The sequence below is a fragment of the Myotis myotis genome, unplaced genomic scaffold (assembly GCF_014108235.1).
Source record: "Myotis myotis isolate mMyoMyo1 unplaced genomic scaffold, mMyoMyo1.p scaffold_m19_p_15, whole genome shotgun sequence".
NCBI classification, from domain to species: Eukaryota; Metazoa; Chordata; class Mammalia; order Chiroptera; family Vespertilionidae; genus Myotis; species Myotis myotis.
In genome coordinates, this window is record NW_023416319.1 from 39823564 (window position 1) to 39845264 (window position 21701).

The 21701-nt window shown below is 36.9% G+C and overlaps 1 protein-coding gene and 1 non-coding gene across 2 annotated transcripts in view; both read left to right on the forward strand.

The window, feature by feature from the left end:
* CCAR1 (cell division cycle and apoptosis regulator 1) overlaps window positions 1–21701 on the forward strand; it is a 61449-nt gene that overhangs the window by 24510 nt on the left and 15238 nt on the right. Inside the window, 11 exon segments of the mRNA XM_036336916.1 lie at window positions 528–721; window positions 1894–2008; window positions 2118–2310; window positions 6204–6333; window positions 6782–6943; window positions 10379–10604; window positions 11386–11499; window positions 12064–12230; window positions 12969–13179; window positions 13990–14073; window positions 16778–16963. Of these exon segments, the coding sequence (XP_036192809.1) occupies window positions 528–721; window positions 1894–2008; window positions 2118–2310; window positions 6204–6333; window positions 6782–6943; window positions 10379–10604; window positions 11386–11499; window positions 12064–12230; window positions 12969–13179; window positions 13990–14073; window positions 16778–16963 (1782 nt within the window).
* Window positions 11868–11932, forward strand: LOC118670377. Its single transcript, XR_004972286.1, has one exon. It is a non-coding gene; the product is annotated as a small nucleolar RNA SNORD98 (small nucleolar RNA).

The window sequence follows — 21701 nt, forward strand, 5'->3', positions numbered from 1 at the left end:
TTTCTATGACTTAATTCACTTATATAGGACTTTCCTGAGTCTTTATGATGCCACTATGGATTTTGAATTTTTAAGAGAAAACTAAAATAAGCACTTTGAAAATATATATATATGTGTGTGTGTATATATATTTAATTGATTTCAGAGAGGGAGAGAGAGAGAGGAACATCAATGATGCAAGAGAATCATTTATTGGCAGCCTCCTATATGCTCCCCATTGGGGATCAAGCTTGCAAACCCGACAGCGCTCAACCACTGAGCCATACCAGCCAGGTTAAGCACTGCTCTTTAAACTCATTGTACTACAGTATCTTTTTCCTCAAATGACCTATTTTTTAAACTTGATTCTTATCTTCAAGGTGTACAGGTGTGTTTTTCTAACTTCAAATAAATTATTTTTAGCATTTTGAGTTATTTTTAATTTCTAGACTATTTTTTATTGTTTTAGAGTTTTAAAATTGATTTTTAGAGAATTTGTAGACTATTTCAAATCACTACCTTAATTTGATTTTGATTTTGTTTTATAGCCAGCTGTTGCACTGCCTACAAGTCTTAGCCTATCTACGCCTCAGGCTGCAGCACAGATAACTGTATCATATCCAACACCAAGATCCAGTCAGCAACAAACCCAACCTCAGAAACAGCGTGTTTTTACAGGAGTAGTCACAAAACTACACGATACATTTGGGTTTGTGGATGAAGATGTATTCTTTCAGCTTAGGTAAACTTTGTTAGGTGTTGGCAGATGCCTTTTTGTATTTAACATTATGTATATCGATAGTACCTGCTTAATTGTGCAAAGGACTGTGGTTTAGCTATAATTTTATGTTTTAATCATTCAGCTTGTCATACTTGTACCCATGACCTTTTCTAATGGAGAATGTGACTGAATTTATAATTTGGTTATTAAATGAACTAGTAATGTGAATTTTTTATAAACATTTTGTAGGAGTGAGTTATTTCTAATTTTTCATGTTTAGAAATACAATGAAATTAGGGTTTGAAATATTCACATGCCTTTTAAAACTTATCTTCTGTTTGACATATCTAGTGATGTATAAACTAAAAACATTCTTTTTATAAAATTTTTAAAAATTGATTTTAGAGAGGAAAGGAAAGAGAAAGAAAGAAAAACCGATTGTTGTTCCACTTATTTATGCATTCATTGGTTGATTCTTGTATATGCCCTGACTGCTGATCGAACACACAACCTCAGCATATCAGGATGATGCTACCTAGCCAGGGTACTAAAAACATTTTAAAATTAAAATATTAATAGGATTGAGTGGTGAACTAACATATCCAAAATAGTATTTTGTTAGTGAATTTCCTTAACTATTTCAAATATATTTCTAATGACCTTACTATATGATTTTTTTGAAAGTGGGTCTCCTATTTTTCCATTTTATATGCCTTTCTCTCATCTTTCCAAAGCCCAAAGCAAATTTTATATGCCTTTCTCTTATCTCTCCAAAGCCCAAAGTATGAGGATTACCTACATACTAAAAACATGTTTTTTTTAAACACATATTTTTATTGATTTCAGAGAGGAAGGGAGAGGGAGCAAAATAGAAATATCAGTGATGAGAGAGAATCATTGATAGACTACCTCCTGCACGCCCCACACTGGGGATCAAACCTGCAACCTGGGCATGTGTCCTGACTGGGAATCGAACTGAACTGATTCATAGGTTGATGAGCTCAACCATTGAACTACACTGGCTGGTTGTTTTATTTTTTTGTTGACTATATTGGGGTTAGATACACTTTACTTTTTTTCCCCCTTTTCTTTTTCTTTCCTTGCTTTTGAAATAATGTACTTTAAAATACCAAATTTGTAAATCTCTTTTGGAGAAAACTCTTTTAAATGTGCTTTTACTTTTTTTTTTCCAGTGCTGTCAAAGGGAAAACCCCTCAAGTGGGTGACAGAGTTTTGGTTGAAGCTACATATAATCCTAATATGCCATTTAAATGGAATGCACAAAGAATTCAAACACTACCAAATCAGGTATATGAAATATTGAGTTAGCTATTGTAGAAACTTGGTCACTGAGTTGTCTGATTTATAACGATTTTTCTTTCATATTTTAAAAGTTTATTTGTTTATTTTTGTTAAGAATCAGTCCCAAACCCAACCTTTACTGAAGACTCCTCCTGCTGTACTTCAGCCAATTGCACCACAGACAACATTTGGTGTTCAGGCTCAGCCCCAGCCTCAGTCACTGCTACAGGCACAGATTTCAGCAGCTTCTATTACACCACTGTTGCAGACTCAACCACAGCCTTTATTGCAGCAGCCACAGCAGAAAGGTATTATATGCAATGTATCTTTGTTTTTCATGTTTCAGACTAATACATAATTGTTAAAATAGTAAGAGTATACTTCTAATTACAAAAAAACAGGGACTTCCAAAATACTTGAAAGTTAAGTATTCTGTGTAGACCACTTCTTTATTTTTTTTAATCCTCACCCAAGGATATGTTTTGTTTTTTTAATATATTTTTATTGATTTCAGAGAGGAAGGAGAGGGAGCGAGAGATAGAAACATTAGTGATGAGAGAGAATCATAGATTGGCTGCCTTCTGCATTCCCTACACTGGGGATTGAGCCCGCAACCCAGGCATGTGTCCTGACCAGGAATCACACAGTGACCTCCTGGTTTGTAGGACTGCGCTCAACAACTGAGCCACACCAGCGGACCCAAGGATATATTTTTATTAATTTTTGAGAAAGAGAGAGAGAGAGAGAGAGAGAGAGAGAGAGAGAGAGAGAGAGAGAAAGAGAGAAACAGAAACATCAACTCTTCTCCTCCTGGGCCAGGGATTGAATGAGCAACCTTTTTGGTCTACGGGATAAGGCTGCAAGCAACTAGCTACCCGGTCAGGGCTAAGCCGCTTGTACTTTTATAGCTATTTGGAAACTTTTTTGTTTGATTGTTCTTATCGAAAGACGTGCTCTTTGCTAACTTAAACTGAGTCCTCTGTCCCCATTTTGGTGTCTTATCTGTAACTGAAGTAAATGTTTTTGAGACTTATTTCTTATAAATATAACATTTTATGTACATGTAGGGTCTGGTGATAGCACTTTAAGTTCCTCATTGAACCATAGTGCATCAAAAAAATGAGCTGTGTTTTAAATTTTCCTTTGCATATTGATTATTTGAAACTCTGGGATTTTTAAACAATGTTTAAAATTATAGCCTTGGGTTAATAGAAGCCTGTTTAATTGGTATTTTTAAAAAATGTAATGGCGGCACTTTCTCTTTCATTGTAAATTATGATACACTTAAAGTGATGAAACGGTATAACATTATTAGTGAACACCCGTGTAAATCACTAATTGGGCAAAAAAATACAACATTGCTAGTTAACTCTTTTTTTTAAAATATATTTTATTGATTTTTTTACAGAGAGGAAGGGAAAGGGATGGAGAGTTAGAAACATCGATGAGAGAGAAACATCGACCAGCTGCCTCCTGCACACCCCCCACTGAGGATGTGCACGCAACCTAGGTACATGCCCTTGACCGGAATCGAACCTGGGACCTTTCAGTCCACAGGCCAACGCTCTATCCACTGAGCCAAACCGGTCAGGGCTAGTTAACTCTTTTTTAGTAGTTTTACCCTCTAAGTATATATCCTCAGAATACAATTTAGTTTTGTTTTTTACATAATTTGTGATTCTATTTATATAATCTTTTGTGTACAAATTTTTTGTTCAATATTATGTTTTTAAACTTTTTCATACTATTCTGTGTGGCTCTAATGTAGGGGTGGGCAAACTTTTTGACTCGAGGGCCACAATGGGTTCTTAAACTGGACCAGAGGGCCGGAACAAAAGCATGGATGGAGAGTGTTTGTGTGAACTAATATAAATTCAAAGTAAACATCATTACATAAAAGGGTACGGTCTTTTTTTTTTTTTTTTTTTTTTTTAGTTTTATTCATTTCAAACGGGCCGAATCCGGCCCGTGGGCCGTATTTTGCCCACGGCTGCTCTAATGTCTTCATTTTCCTTATTGCATAATATTCCATAGTATGAATAATATACAGTTAGTTGGTCTGTTCTTTGGTAAACATTTGTTCTTTCTAGTTTTTGGTTTCTGAAGCTGCTGCTGTGAACGCATACATGTGTGAGGCAATGTGCACAGGTTTCCATAGAGCGTATATTTTCTGGTGAAATTGCTGGGTCTGAGGGTTTGTGTATGTTAAACTTACTAGGTAATGCCAGGCTGTTTCCAGACTACTTAGTTCTTCCCTGTATCTGATCTTTAGTCCTATAATTTCTTTTTTTTTCCCTCTCATCTTTTTTTCCTTAGAGGATTTGTTTTCAGTTATGAATAGGACTTGAATACCATTTTCCCCCCTGTTACTCTCTCAAAAAGAGATATGGCTTCTGTAGAAGGGCTCAAGAAAGCAGTGTTTCTGGTGGTGATGTATCTCTTGAGTTTGGTAGGTGCTTGAGAGGAGCAATAAGAGCAGTAGAAGAGCCCTAACCGCTTTGGCTCAGTGGATAGAGCATCGGCCTGCAGACTCAAGGGTCCCAGGTTCGATTCCAGTCAAGGGCATGTACCTTGGTTGTGGGCACATCCCCAGTTTGGAGTGTGCAGGAGGCAGCTGATCGATGTTTCTCTCTCATCGATGTTTCTAATTCTCTCTCTCTCTCTCTTCCTCTCTGTAAAAAATCAATAAAATATTAAAAAAAAAAAAAAGAGCAGTAGAAGAGAGAGAAGGGATCAGTGGACTCTGCTACGGTTCACTTGGCAGAATGGTAAGGAAATCTGCATTGGCAAGGGATTCCTTCAATAATACCAGCCCATTGATCTTTAGCTGATATAGTATTACTTAACATAAGCAATATTCATAAGTTAGCTGGTTATTTTTCTCTCCCAAATCTTCATGAAAAATTTTCATGTATATAAAAATGTTGAAAGAACAGTATAATGATTACTTGTAATACTTTCAACCCTGAACAGTTCACATTTTATCGAAGTGTTTTGTCTGCATAAATTAACAAATACACATGATATTAGCTTAAATGTTTGAAGTAATTACCAGACACTATGACATTTCACTCCCATATATTTAAGCATGTCCTTCCTAAAAGAAGAGTTTTCCTGTATTACCACAATCTATTATCACATCTAAGAGAAAGCATTTAAATACCCTGTTTATATTCAGATCTCTTCAGTTGTCTCCCAAATGTCCTTTTTAAAAAATATATATTTTTATTGATTTCAGAGAGGAAGGTAGAGAGAGAGAAGAGATAGAAACATCAATGATGAGAGAGAATCATTGATCGGCTGCCTCTACACGCTCCCTACTGGGGATCAGGCCCACAACCCGGGCATGTGCCCTTGACTGGACTCGAACCCGGGACCCTTCAGTCCGAAGGGCAATGCTCTATCCACTGAGCCAAACCAGCCAGGGCCCAAATGTCTTCTAAGGTTGTTTTTTTGTTTCCTAAACAGAAAGCCAAGTTTCATGCATTATATTTGGTTATGTTTCTTTAGTGTTTTTTATTTTAGAATAGCTACTTTCTCTTTTTTATTTTATTACCTTGGTTTTTTTTAAGAAATTAGGCCAGTTGATTTGTAAATTCTTTTGGAATGTTATATTCTGGATTTGTCTTGATTCCTTGTGATATTTTTACCTTATTCCTCTATCCACTACCATATAAACTATAAACTCTAGGTTAAGTCTAAAGGCATTTGGCAAGAACATTTGGCAATGTTTTGTACTTTATATTGCATCATACTAAGAGGCACATGGTGTCAGATACTTCCACTATTATCGATGCTACATTTGATTACATGATCAAAGTGGTGGCCATGAATCTTTGTATTATAAGAGGTGTTTTTTCTCTGTGTAGATAATCTCTGGATGATACTTGGACACCCTGTGAATATCTTATTGTATAGCAGTCTTTGGTTTAATGTCAGAAGATCAAGGGTTGGCAAACTATATCCCTTGGATTTGGTCCACAGCCTGGTTTAGTGTTGTCCCTGAACTAAAAATGGTTTTTGCGTTGTTAAAGGGTTGTAAAAAAATTACCCAAATATACAAAACGGTCTCCACCATTCATGGGTCAGAGAGCCTAAAATATTAGCCAACGTTTTCTGTCTATATAATTTAACCAGGTAATGCTTTTGAACTTCGTTTAAATAAAAATGTTTGTTTGTTTGTTTTCTGTATCTTTTAAAGCTGGCTTATTGCAGCCTCCTGTTCGTATAGTTTCACAGCCACAACCAGCACGAAGGTTAGATCCACCATCCAGATTTTCAGGAAGGAATGACAGAGGGGATCAAGTGCCTAACAGAAAAGATGATCGAAGGTATGTTTTTAAATATATATTTTTTATTGATTCCAGAGAGGAAGGGAGAGGGAAAGAGAGATAGAAATATCAATGATGAGAATCATTGATCAGCTGCCTCCTGCACACCCCCTACTGGGGATCTAGCCTGCAATCTGGGCATGTGCTCTGACCAGGAATGAACCGTGATTTCCTGGTTCTTAGGTCAATTCTCAACCACTGAGCACATCGACAGGGCCGAAGGTATGTTTTTAGATGGGGATGATGGTTGCATAATGTGATGCACTTAATGCCACTAAAAAACTGATTGAAATGATTAAGTTTATGTTGTATATAGTTTACCACATTTCATAAAAATTATTTTAAAAAGTATACTGTAGAATCTTACATTAACTTATTTCATGAAGGAGTTCTTAGATAATGCTAGAAAGATTATTAATTTTAGAAAATTTTGTTGTTGTTTTTTAAGTCGTGAAAGGGAGAGAGATAGACGCAGATCCAGAGAAAGATCTCCTCAGAGAAAACGTTCCCGGGAGAGATCTCCTCGAAGAGAGAGAGAACGATCGCCTCGGAGAGTTCGCCGTGTTGTCCCACGTTACACAGTTCAGTTTTCAAAGTTTTCTTTAGATTGGTAAGTCATTTTCCCCACTTCTTATGAAATTATTAGTTTTGTAATTTTGTGTAGCTTAGTAGAATGTGTTATATACAGATATATTTTTCTCTCAACTTTCATTTCTTTATACTTAATAATTTTAATTTACACAAGAGGAGAAATGCAATTTGAAGTAGCAGTTTAGTTCTTTGCCAGGATTACATTATTTTCATACACTCATTAGAGATGTCAGCTATTGAAAAAGGCAGCCACTCTGTGATGAAGTTATTCGTTAAAGTTAGAGTCATTTAAGATCCAGATTTATTGATAACTTTATTAAGTTTATGCATAGTCCATTGTGTCTGATAAATAATACAGGAATGGATTAAATATTTCAAGTTAGCTGTGGTAATACAGTATAATAAAAATATGCACACATGTCTATATGTTTAAAAAAAAACATTTTTCAGTCTTTGGAATCAGAAATAATGGGCAAGTTACTAAGAATTTTTGAAGCCCTGCTGGGTTGCTCAGTTGGTTAGAGCATCATCCCAATACACCAAGGTTGTGGGTTCAATCTCTGGTCGGTCATATACAAGAATCAACTAGCGAATGCATAATAAGTGACACAAGAAAATTGATATTTCTTTTTCTCTCTCTTTCTCTCTCTCTCATAAATCAATTTAAAACAAAGAATTTTTGAACTTCACATGCAAAGAGGAAATTATATCAACTAGCAAGAATTGTGAGTTCAAGTATCTAAAGCAACAGTGTGTGTCATTTGTAGATACTCAGTAATGGCTGCAAAGTTGTAATTCATAAAAAGGGAAATTGGTAAATGACTGATTTACTCTAAGGGAAAGGAAGAATTATCTGGAGGCCCTGGGACTGGCAGTTATGTATAAGAAGAAATAACAGAAAAAAACAAATTGACAGTAAGATTAAAAATAAATCATTACAAACAGCATTTAAAGCAGTTTCACATAGGAACAAATAACTGCATTTCAGTGTCCTAAGAGAGTATTGCTGCATTTCTACAAAGTGTTATAATTAATATTCATAATATGGGCTATCAAACATTAAAATTTCTCTATATTCAGTTCTAGATTGAGTAAACCAGTGTATTTTATTTATGCTACTCATTGCCAAAATTTTTTGCTTGGTGACTTTGCTTAATTGTTATGTAGTTGGTTTTCTTTTACTCTTGCTTGTGATCAAGTCAGCAACTACTTTTTTTTTTAACTTTTTAATTAAATATTTTTTTATTGATTTGAGAGAGGGGAAGGGAGAGGGATAGAGAGATAGAAGCATTGATGAGAGAGAAACATCGATCGGCCACCTTCTGCATGCCTCCTACTTGGGTCAAGCCCCAATCCAGGCATGTGCCCTGATCTGGAATCAAACCCAGGACCTACCTCTTGGTTCCTGGGTCAACACTCAACCACTGAGCGACACCAGCCGAGTGCAACTACTCTTTTTTTTTTTTTTTTAAATATATTTTTATTGATTTTTCACAGAGAGGAAGGGAGAGAGATAGTCAGAAACATGGATTAGAAAGAAACATCGATCAGTTGCCTCCTGCACATCTCCTACCGGGGATGTGCCCGCGACCCAGGTACATGCCCTTGACCGGAATCGAACCTGGGACCCTTCAGTCCGCAGGCCGACGCTCTATCCACTGAGCCAAACCGGTTTCGGCAACTACTCTTAATTTATACTAGTTTTCTTGTTATCCCTGTTTACTTGTATACTTAAAATATGTAGTCTGTATAGTTGAGAAAAAGTTTTTGGAACCAAAACTATCTCCAGTCCCAAAGATATTAAATAGAGCAGCTCTACTTTTTTTCAAATCCTCACCCAAGGAGCAAGGATATTTTTATGTTAATTTTTTTTCTTTTTTAGAGAGAGAAAGAAATACCCGTGTGACAGAGACACATCAATTGGTTGCCTCCCACATGCGCGCTGACCGGGGTTGGGGGTCAGACCTGCAACCCAGGTATGTGCCTTTGACGGGGAATCAAACCTGAGACCCTCCTGAGCCACGCTGGCTGAGGCAAGCAGCTCTACTTTAAACTCATCTTTTCCCAGCTTAGAATGCTATTCTAGAGAGTTGATACCTAGGATGTAAATTTAACAGTTATCTATCTCCTTTCAAGTTAGACATTCAGAGTTTCACTTCACCACTTTGAAGTAAATTCCCATAATATCAAATGAAACCATTACAAATATAAATGATTTTTAACGTTCTCATACCTCTTCTTATAATTATTGGAAATCCTGATTTTCTTATAGTAATATGATTATAAGAGACTGTATGCCAAGAAATGATTTATTTGTATTTTTTATCTCTTGTTTTATAGATTTTACTCCTATGGGGTAGGATACAACATCAAAAATTCTAGTGATGGGAAACTAGGAAGCTATTACACATACTTTCTGTTTGCAGCACTTCTTTCAAAACAACAAAAACAAAACTCATATACCTGTTTTATACATTTTTACAATAGAATTTTATCCAAATAAAGTATAATTATATCAGTAATCATAACTGACAAGTTTATAATTCTATACTTTTTATTTTTAGGCTTCAAATAAAAAGACATACCTATATATTAGTTCACATTTTATACCCTTGTTTTAATTGTCCTTTAAAAGACAGTATAGTTATCTTTTCATCTTACAAATTGCATTTTCCACTTTTCATTATGCTTTTAACAGAAATCTCTTGGCTTTTTATCAGATTGATTTATCTTTTAGTTTCTCTCCCTTAAAAGCTTTGCTTCTTAGGAAAAAGGAAATGAACCTTTAAAAAAAATCAGTATGCCAGGTTTAAAAGGCCAGAATCTTACCCTCTCTTTACATAATGAGTAATCAGGTACGGATCTTAATCATTAATACTGAGAGGTATGAAGTGTGGATAATCCAAAAAAGATTTGGATTTTGCTTTCACGTGAATTTTATTTAATTTTGAATGTAAATATTCTTGACCTAGGATCTTACTATAGAATAAAAGTTGTATTTCTACGCTGTATAAAACTGATTGAGGAGCACTTATACTAATTTGGTACCACTCTTATCCCTTCTTTCTGTCATTCTATATGAACCATAACTTTCTCAAAAGTGTACAGTTTCAACTGAGACAGAACTGCTTTTGTTCAGATCTTCTCTGGAGCTGGGGTTGAAGTTATTTCAAAGGGTCTTCTCTAATGAATTTTAAGCTACACACAAAAAGTAAAGAAATAAAGGTAACATTTAGATATGTTATTTATTCAAAGCTGTAAGTAAACAATTTGAAAATGAGATTATCATATGCCTTTCTGCACATCTATAGCTCATTAGTAATTGACCATTTGCAGCTGGCTTTTAGCCATGTCAGGTTAGATGTGCAACACATTCACTCTTCAGAATTGAGTGAATGTTTGCATACTCTTTGGTATTAAGGCTTTTTATTCACTACTTATGTCTTTTTTTCAGTCCTAGTTGTGACATGATGGAACTAAGGCGCCGTTATCAGAATTTATATATACCTAGTGACTTTTTTGATGCTCAGTTTACATGGGTGGATGCTTTCCCTTTGTCAAGACCATTTCAGCTGGGAAATTACTGCAATTTCTATGTAATGCACAGAGAAGTAGAGTCCTTAGAAAAAAATATGGCCATTCTTGATCCACCAGATGCCGATCACTTATACAGTGCAAAGGTTTGTATTTTGTGATACATAGCTAAAATTTATGAGCAGTTACTCATAAAGAGTGTATGTGGAATTTATTTTCAGAAAGTGGTTATTAGGTGTAAGACCTTGAATTCCTATGTTTTCTTGTCTGCTATTCTGTTTTGTTTGTTTGTTTTAAGTAATTTAATTTAACCTCTCTTTACCTTACCTTTTAAACTGTAAAATTATGGTTATTTTTTAACACTTTGAACCACATAAAAATGTGAAGATGAAGTTGATGTAATGAGATTTTTGGAATGTTCTATGACTTTGACTAGGCCAGATAAAACATAATGGTGGGTAAATGTATTATATGTTAGTCTGCAGGGTAACTTTTAGTATATTGCTATGATCAGTAGTTTTCTGATGTTTTAAAACATCAAAAAGCATCCCTTGAAATGTTAAAACTGTATAGTTATAAGGTATCTATTTTTTTAAAATATATTATTATTGACTTCAAAGAGGAAGGGAGAGGTAGAGAGAGGTGGAAACATCAGTGATGAGTATCACTGATGGGCTGCCTTTTGCACACCCCCTACGGGGGACCGAGCCCACAACCTGCGCATGTTTCCTGACCGGGAATCGATCTGTGACCTCCTGGTTCATAGGTCAATACTCACCCACTGAGTCACAGCTTCTGGGTGCTGTAGCATTTTACTTTACATTTTTATTAAAATATTTGGGTATCTAATATGTAAGGATAATACGTAGTGCTTCTTATTTTCTTTACATAGACTTTTGACAGGATTGAATTATTTGACTATAATAGGTAATGCTGATGGCCAGCCCTAGTATGGAAGATTTGTATCATAAGTCCTGTGCTCTAGCTGAAGACCCACAAGAACTTCGAGATGGATTTCAACATCCTGCTAGACTTGTTAAGGTAAAATGAAACATAACTTTAGATGTATATTTGCTTTGCTTGGTTCTAAATGTGTGTGTGTGTGTGTGTGTGTGTGTGGACTATATATACAATTTAAAACACTATCTATTTAATCTTGTTGAGTTTAATAATAATTTTAATATTAAGGCATTCAGACTGTAGTGATGTTGATGTTTTTCTCACTGCAGATTATGGCTATATCGTATTCATTATGTCACTACCTCAGCTGTGATTTTGATGTTGTATATTTGTAGTATAGATAAATCTTAATGATAATGATTTAGTGTATCTTTGGGTGCTTTTAAAGTGTGAATTATAGCTTGTTTCTTTAAAAGAACTCTTTATCTGAAGAAATGTTTTAGAAGGATGAGTTATGATGTGTAAATCCTATTCCATTGCTGAAATGCAGTGTGGAACACGATGAACTGAACTCTTCCTTGACTGACAGATACCAGAGGTAGTAAAAATGATATTGGAAAGGTTTGTACCTTTCCTTTCCAAGTATTTTATGTGTAATTTTATAAGTTGCATAATATATGTAAATGATTCTTTGTTTTGAATTAGTTTTTAGTGGGCATGAAAGGCAAGGATGAAGCCATGGCCATTGGAGGCCACTGGTCTCCTTCGTTGGATGGACCAGACCCAGAAAAAGATCCCTCTGTGTTGATTAAGACTGCTATTCGTTGTTGTAAGGCTCTGACAGGCATTGACCTAAGTGTGTGCACACAATGGTAAGTACCAATTCATTTTTTGATTAGAAATGTTTTTCTAATAGTTTATGTAGATGATCTTGTCTATCAGCCTACACTCCCTCCCCTTATTTTAGTAACCTTGATCATGCAGGTAACCTCAAAGGAAAAATCCCCATTTGTAGCAAAAGTTTATTTGGTGCCAAAAATGTTGGGGGGGGAGGGAGATTTAAGAACTAATCAAAATAAACTGAAAATTTAAATGCTTTGTTATGCTGTACTTCGGAAGTTTCATTGTATGTTGAAAATATTTTTCATTTCATGCATAGCTGGAGAAGATCGTCAAGAGAGAACTTCATTTCATTATAATTCTTTTGTTATAAGATGATGTAGTTGCTGATTATTTTTGTTCAGCCATATTTTCTCTTGAGGCTTATTTGTCTTGTGTATTTTAGTATATTTCTTGTGACTTAATTGAGAATTTTTTTTTTTAGCACATGAAATCTGAACAGCTATCCAGCTTCTTCAGGTATTCCCTAAAATATGCGTAGCTCTGTAATCAAACATGAAAATGCGTTGGGGAATATATTCTTCTTTTAACTATAAATATTGTACAAATGTACCAAAAGAGGAACTATGGCTTCTATAATTTTTTTTTTTCTTTAGACCAACCGCAAGTTCTTGCAGCAAAATTTCTTTACTTGATGTGCTACAAGTGAACTAGGGTCTTTAAAATGTATTTTAGAATTTTTTTCCAACATGCTTCTTCCCTTGCAACAGGTACCGTTTTGCAGAGATTCGCTACCATCGCCCTGAGGAGACCCACAAGGGGCGTACAGTTCCAGCTCATGTGGAGACAGTGGTTTTATTTTTCCCGGATGTTTGGCATTGCCTTCCCACCCGCTCAGAGTGGGAAACCCTCTCCCGAGGATACAAGCAGCAGCTGGTGGAGAAGCTTCAGGGTGAACGCAAGGAGGCTGATGGAGAACAGGCACTGAACGCTAATCCCTTTTTCTATTTCCGCTTCTCACAGGCACAGGAACACAGGCACAAAGCACACCACACACTACATAACAAACACACATGGAGGAACATAACTGGTAACAGCGACTGGTAATCCAGCTTTCAGCAGTATAGTTGTATGTTCTTTCCTCTTTAAAAAATCTGTCTGTTATGCTAACTTTAAGAGTTCTGAGACCTCAAAGGAAATAAGTTGTGCTTAAATTGCACAGAATTTTGTTTTTATCATAGGTCTAATTGCTGGAATCTGGGACCAGTTGTTGAGCAAGATTCAGTATTAAGCCATTTTAAACATTTTGCCATTTTCTAAAATTTAAAAAATTTTCTCTTTCACGGTCATCAGTTCTAATCATGGATATTTGAAATTGGACAACCACAAGTCTGAGAGATTTGAAATTTCAGGCTATGTGGCATCATCTTTGGTATATTTGAAAGGTCTGGCTAAATCAACCTTGACTTTGGGTGGTTTGAAAATTGGGGCAAGATCACACACTGTGTGGTTAGTGGAGACCGGCAGTGTTTGTGCATCCTTGATATCCTTTGTGTTGTAATTTATCACCCTTTTGTGTTTCACAGATCTGGCTTTGATTGGCTGATGAGTGTCTTTGTGATCAATTAAAAGTGGTAGAATGTATGTACGTGGATTTGCCTAAATAACTTTAGGAGAAGACAATCTGAAACATTTGTGACCTTGCACAGATCAGCAACAGACTTTTAAAAATAAATTACCTTTATTTTAAGGTTTCAGAATAATAATTAGGTTCTTAACTTTGTATATCAGGATGAAGAAGAGAAGGATGATGGTGAAGCTAAAGAAATTTCTACTCCTACCCATTGGTCTAAACTTGACCCAAAGACAATGAAGGTAACTTTGAAAGAGGTAGTTGCTTTTGCAGTTTGTTATTTAACACATAAAAACTGATTAATTCTCTTCTCAGCAAAAATAAAAAAAAAAGTGTTTCTTCTTTGTCATGAAACTAGCTTTTTAACCCACATTGCTTTTTGTTGTTGTTGTTGTTAATGCTTCCCTGAAGATATCTTTCCACTGATTTAGAGAGTGGAAGGGAAGGGCGGAGAGAGACACATTGATTGGTGCCTCCCACATGGGCCCCAACTGGCGCCAGCAATCTACCAGTTACATTCATAAGAATGTTTGTTATTCTTGCACTACTTCAAGTTGTCATCAACATCAGGCTACACATAGAGTCCTATAGATACAGAAAATATAGGCAAATAGATTAAGCCTGAATCCTAGGACTTTTTGTCAAACCAATGGCTTTGCTATTAAGTTTCTTTAAAAAAAATATATATATATATATATATTTAAATATATATTTTAAAAATCCATCTAATAAAAGAGAAACATGCAAATTGACCATACCTCTGCTATACCCACCAGCCATGCCCACAAAGCCAGTCAGGAGTGAATATGCAAATTAACCCAACTAAGATGCCAGTGGCTCCAGTGCCACAGAGCTGGAGCGAGCAGGAGGCTTGGGTTGCCCCCGGCAATGGAGGAAGCCAAGCTTCCCACCTGCCCTGCCGGTCCTGAGCTCCGTTCAAGGCTACAAAGTTTTAACTATAGAAGATAAATAAATCCCAGATACCTGCTTCCAGCCCACGGCTGTGGCCAGCCTGAAAACAGCCCTCAGCTCCTCACCCAGGCTGGTCAAACCCCCATGGGGTGAGGGTCTCCACTGGGGGCTTGACCAGCCTGCAAACAGCCATCAGCCCCTCACCCAGGCTAGCCAGGCACCCCAGTGGGGACCCCCACCCTGATCCAGGACAGCCTTCAGGGCAAACCAGCCGGCCCCCACCCATGCACCAGGCCTCTATCCTATATAATAAAAGGGCAATATGCAAATTGACCCTAACAGCAGAATGACTGGTCACTATGACACACACAGATCACCATGGAGCAGATGCTCAATGCAAGAGCTGACCCCTGGTAGTCAGTGCATTCCCACAGGGGGAGCTCTGCTCAGCCACAAGCCAGGCTGACGGCTGCCAGCACAGCGGTGATGGCGGGAGCCTCTCCTGCCTCCTCAGCAGCGCTAAGGATGTCCAACTGCAGCTTAGGCCTGCTCCCCATTGGCAAGTGGACATCCCCTGAGGGCTCCTGGACTGCCAGAGGGATGTCTGACTGCCAGCTTAGGCCCGGTCCCCTGGGGGAGCGGGCCTAAGCCAGCAAGTGGACATCCCCCAAGGTGTCCCAGACTGCGAGAGTGCACAGGCCGGGCTGAGGGACCTCCCCGAGTGCACAAATTTTTGTGCACCGGGCCTCTAGTATATATATATTATGAGAGAGAATCATTGATTGGCTGCCTCCTACATGCCTCACACTGGGGATTGAGCCCACAACCTGGGCATGTGCCCTGACCCATAATCGAACCATGACCTCCTGGTTCATAGGTTGACATTCAACCAGTGAGCCACATTGACTGGGCTTAAGTTTCTTATTTTAAAACTTACATTTATTTTCATTATAAATGTAATGCATGCTTGTTTTAAAAATTGATGCATACATGAAAAATAGAAGGAAAAAAATTATTTGAGCCTAGCATTCAAATATAACCACTCTTAAAATTTTGTTGTATTTTTTGCCATTCTTTTTTTCTGGGTATCAGCTTGTGATTGATTGGTTGTTTCTAATCATGTTATATAAAAAGTTGCTATCTCATCCTTTTCTTTTTTTTTCTTTTTCTTTTTTTTAATATATTTTATTGATTTTTTACTGAGAGGAAGGGAGAGAGATAGAGAGTTAGAAACATCGATGAGAGAGAAACATTGGTCAGCTGCCTCCTGCACATCTCCTACTGGGGATGTGCCTGCAACCCCAGTACATGCCCTTGACCGGAATCGAACCTGGGACCTTTCAGTCCGCAAGCCGACGCTCTGGGTTTACAAAGGGCCTGTGTAGAAGGCAGAATCGGTGTTTGGGTCTTTTTATCCAGTTTTCAAGATAATGAATTAGGTTCCCTGTCATCTTCAGATGGTTATGTGTTTGTTTGTCTTTAATATAATTATGAATTTAATCGTATTTGAATGGGTTTCAAGTCTGTATTTCTTATTTTTTTAATCTTTATTCTTGAGAGTTCTTACTCTTTTATTTTTTATTCGGCTCATCCTTTTCAATTAATATTAGTGTTTCCCATGTAATTAATTTTAAATGTATGCTGTTTTATCTAGCTGATGTACTGTTTTTTCTTAAGTATTACCCTTTTATTGGATATTTAGATCCTTGACTCTTTTGGAGGAAGAGACTCTGAAAAGGAATGGATAAAGTTGGTTCTTTTTATGTGTCTAGGTTATTTCTTTAGAGTGAATTCCCAGAAATTAGAATTCCTGGGTCAGAGACATTAACTATTTTTAAGCATCTTAATGTATGTTGTACATTATTTTTCAAAAATGTTCTAATCAGTTTGCATTTTTACAAATCTTTTATGAGCTGTATAAGTATCCCTTTCACTAAAGTTTTAAAAAATCAGACTAGGTGATAATCACACAATTTATTCTCTATTTCAATATCTTGTTTTCTTTTCCTGTATTTTTATACTCTGTACATTTAGGTAAATGATCTTCGAAAAGAATTAGAAAGTCGAACCCTTAGCTCCAAAGGGTTAAAATCCCAGTTAATAGCCCGATTGACAAAGCAACTTAAAGTCGAAGAGCAAAAAGAAGAACAAAAGGAATTAGAGAAATCTGAAAAAGAAGATGAAGAGGAGGATGATAGGAAATCTGAAGATGATAAAGAGGTATATACTAAATCACTTAAAATATACTTGTTACCTTTCTCCACTTTGGTCTGACTTCCTACCCTATGTTGTTTCACTGTTTGGATGCATTCTTGGCTCCATTTGGGTTTCATTGTTGGTAACTGAGCAGCTCATCTTCCCTGGTCATTGTAGCTCTCCTGGCCTGCTTGCCTCCATTCCTTTTGTAGGCTTCTACTTTGCCTGATGGAATTGCTTTAGAATTGAACTGTTCAAGACAGGAAGATTTCAAGTGAAAATGGTGATATTATAATTGTGTGTTTTTTTTTATTTTCACGTATTCATCTTATCTATTTGATTTCCCGGTGGTATAGTTTTTAATTCAAATACAGTCTTCTTTCAGTATCCCTGGAGGATTGGTTCCACGACCCCCATGGATACCAAAATCTGAGGATGCTCAAGTCTCTTATATAAAATGACAGTATTTGCATACAACCTGTATTTGCAGTAGGGTATGCCTATACATCACTTCATTTGAGTGAATTCAGCATAGTCTTGGCATATGGAAATTTTCAGTGTTGCTTTTTAGAAGTCTGGGATTTTTTTCACTCTACTCCTCCCCCAAATATTTTGATTCACTGTTAAATATAGGGATGCGAAATCTGGATTTACAAAGGGCCTGTGTAGAAGGCAGAATCGGTGTTTGAGTCTTTTTACCCAGTTTTCAAGATAATGAATTAGGCTCCCTGTCATCTTCAGATGGTTATGTGTTTGTTTGTCTTTAATATAATTATGAATTTATGAATTTAATCGTATTTGAATGGGTTTCAAGTCTGTATTTCTTTTTTTTTTTTTAATATATTTTATTGATTTTTTACAGAGAGGAAGGGAGAGAGATAGAGAGTTAGAAACATCGATGAGAGAGAAACACCGATCAGCTGCCTCCTGCACATCTCCTACTGGGGATGTGCCCGCAACCCAGGTACATGCCCTTGACCGGAATCGAACCTGGGACCTTTCAGTCCACAGGCCGACGCTCTATCCACTGAGCCAAACCAGTTTCGGCGTGTATTTCTTATTTTTTTAATCTTTGTTCTTGAGAGTTCTTATTCTTTTATTTTTTTTATTCTTTATTGATTGAAGTATTAATATGTCTTCTTCCCCCCCCCCCCCCCATTGACCTCTCCCCAGCCATTCCCACCCCCCAGCACATGCCCTCACTCCCCTAATGTCTGTGTCCATTGATTATGTTTATATGCATGAATACATGTCCTTTGGTTGATCTCTTACCTCCCCCCCACCACCCTCACCCTCCATCTGAGGTTTGACAATCTGTTTGATGCTTCTCTGTCTCTGTAACTATTTTTGTTCATCAGTTTATGTTGTTCATTATATTCCACAAATGAGTATGATCATGTGATATTTATCTTTCTCTGATTGGCTTATTTCGCTTAGCATAATGCTCACCAGAGAGTTCTTATTCTTATTGAAGCTCACATTGTCCCTTTTTTTTGCCAGTGGATGGGAATATGTTCAGACACACAATACTAATTGTACCACCATCAATATTCTTGCCAAAGTTAGTTTGAAAATATTTTTGCATTTTCCTGTTTTCTTATTGTTTTTATATTGTGCTAAAAATACATTGCTCTAGCATGCAGCATTACCTACCATACTGTCTTTTAATACTAATTTAATCTTGGTTCTTCAAGTAAATATCTGATGCTCACCACGAGTCCATTTATCATGGTCTCTGAAGTTCATCTCTTAGATTCCTCAGAGCTCATGGTACTATTATTTAAGTCCTTGTATGTTGATAACAAGACTATACCCTTTCTGCTTGAAAATCAGTTTTGCTGAATATTTATTTTTAATTAAAAAGTAATTTTTAAAAATATGTCTGTATTGATTTCAGAGAGGAAGGGAGAGGAGAAAGATAGAAACATCAATGATGAGAGAGTCATAGATTGGCTGCCTCCTGCACAACCCCCTACTGGGGACTGAGCCCACAACCCAGGCATGTGCCCTTGACTGGAATCAAACCTGGGACCCTTCATTCCACAGGTTGACGCTCTATCCACTGAGCTAAACCAGCTATGTCTGAATATAAAATCTGTGGCTCACATTTATTTTCCTTGATATACTTTTTGAGAAAGTTTTGCTTTCAAAAAGTAATGATTGCTTTCTGGTGCAGTCACTTGCTATTTTTCCTAGATGTACAAATTTTTCATTTAATTAGAAATACAGTTAGATATTGGTCATTCTGGGTTAATCTATTCAGATACATGGTGTGCTCTTTTTTAAAAAATACTATGTTTTTATTGATTTCAGAGAGGAAGGCAGAGGGAGAGAGAGATAGAAACATCAATGATTAGAGGGAGTCACCGATTGGCTGCCTCCTGCATGTCCTCTCCTGGGGATTGAGCCTGCAACCCCGGGCATGTGCACTTGACCGGAATCGAACCTGGGACCCTTCAGTCCACAGGCCACCGCTCTATCCACTGAGCCAAACCAGCTAGGGCATGGTGTGCTCTTTTAATATGTAATTTCTGACTTTCCAGGAAAGTTTCTCTTTAACAAACTTTTTTGTGTGTGATAAAATATACATAAATAAAAATTATACCATTTTTTAGTGTATAGTTCAGTGGCATTAAGTGCAACCATCACCACTCTACATTTCCAGAAACTTAATCATTATCCCAAACAATATTAACTCTCCAACCTCTCTCCCCCAATCCCTTAGAACAGTGGTTCTCAACCTTCCTAATGCCGCAACCCTTTAATACAGTTCCTCATGTTGTGGTGACCCCCAACCATAAAATTATTTTCATTGCTACTTCATAACTGTAATTTTGCTACTGTTATGAATCGTAATGTAAATATCTGATATGTAGGATGTATTTTCATTTTTACAAATTGAACATAATTAAAGCATAGTGATTAATCACGAAAATAATATGTAATTATAGATGTGTTTTCCGATGGTTAGGCCACCCCTGTGAAAGGGTTGTTCGACCCCCAAGGGGGTCGTGACCCACAGTTTGAGAACTGCTGCCTTAGAACCTCTATTGTGCTTTCTATTACTATGAATTTGCCTGTATTAGATACTTCATGTAAGTAGAATTGTTTAGTAGACGTCCTTTTGTGTCTGACTTTTCTCAACATAATGTTTTCAATGTTGTAGCATGTATCAGAACTTCATTTCTCTTTTTTTCCCCCCGCCCCCTTGCCCCCATTTTTTTTTTAAGGCTGAATAATGTTGCATGGTCTGTATATACTAGTATACCACATTTTGTTTATTATTCATCTGTTTATGGGTATTGGGGATTGTTTTCATCTCTCAGCTATTGTGAATAATACTGCTGTGAAAAAGTAAGTTCCTTTTTCTGTTATCTTAAGGCATTATTTCTTGAATTTATTTGCTTTTATGTTTCTTCTGGTTTTATTCTTAAATTTCTGAAACTTTTTTTTCTAATTGTTTCTTTAGTGCTAGCACCTTATTTTTTAATTTTAAAATTCTTGTTGTTCTTTCATGCCTTGTTAATCGTTTCTTAATGTCTTTTTGGCCTACTTTCATTGCCTGTAGGGATCTAATTCTGCTCCTTTAAAAAAAAAATAGTAACTTTGTATGGAATTGACCTTCCGTTGCACTTATTTTTTTTTTTTTTTAATATATTTTATTGACTTTTTACAGAGAGGAAAGGAGAGAGATAGAAACATCGATGAGAGAGAAACATCGATCAGCTGCCTCCTGAACACCTCCTACTGGGGATGTGCCCGCAACCCAGGTACATGCCCTTGACCGGAATCGAACCTGTTACCTTTCAGTCCGCAGGCCGACGCTCTATCCACTGAGCCAAACCGGTTTTGGCCCATTGCACTTATTTATGTGAATTTAGTTTACTTAAAATTTGAGTAGAAGGAGGTTGCTTTCAGGTCGCTTTTCTAACTTCACGGAGCTCTATGTTCTGTTGTTTTCTTATTCTGTCAAGCAATATGATGGCTTCCTTTCTGAGATTTCTCTATTGCCCTGTCAGTTTTTCTTTTTTTTTTTTTTTTTTAAGATTTTTAAAATTGATTTACAGAGAGGAAGGGTGGGGTAGGGATGGAGGGAGGGAGAGAGAGAGACATAAACATCAATGGTCAAGCGAAACATCCATCGGCTGTCTCCTGCATGCCCCTTACCTGGGATGGAGCCTGAAACCGTGCATGTGCCCAAACAGGGAATCAAACCAACAACCTTTTGGTGCACAGGACAAGGCCCCACTAACTGAGCCACACCGGACCTTCTCTTCCCAGGTCTCTGTTGTCCCTCTCCGGCTCAGTATTGATTCTACTCCCAGAAGTTTCTCCTCAGTGTGAGGCCCTGTGCTGGAAGAGTGCCCTGATAAATCAGCTTTGTAGGTTTATAGGGCTAGAATGTTCTAGACCCTTTCAGATCTTAACTCACTATTGTTGGAAGTAGAACTTTGCCTAATTTGAGCTGCTGTTCTTAATTGACCTACTTCGGTTTCCAATTGAATGCCTGTTGACTATTGTTTTTTCTTTCCCTTTGGAGTATTTCATGTTTTCCTGTCCTTAGATCCTTCAGGATAACTCCATTACTTCCTTCTGCCTTCCCCATACACGGACACCAGGAACAGACCTGGTTCTTGGGGCTTTTTTTTTTTCCACCCTCTTGTACATTGGGATTAATGGAGATACTTTGTTACCTTGTTTTGTTATGAATGTGTATGGATTTTGGTTTTGGTATCTAGATTATTTGGTATCTCTTTTTTGT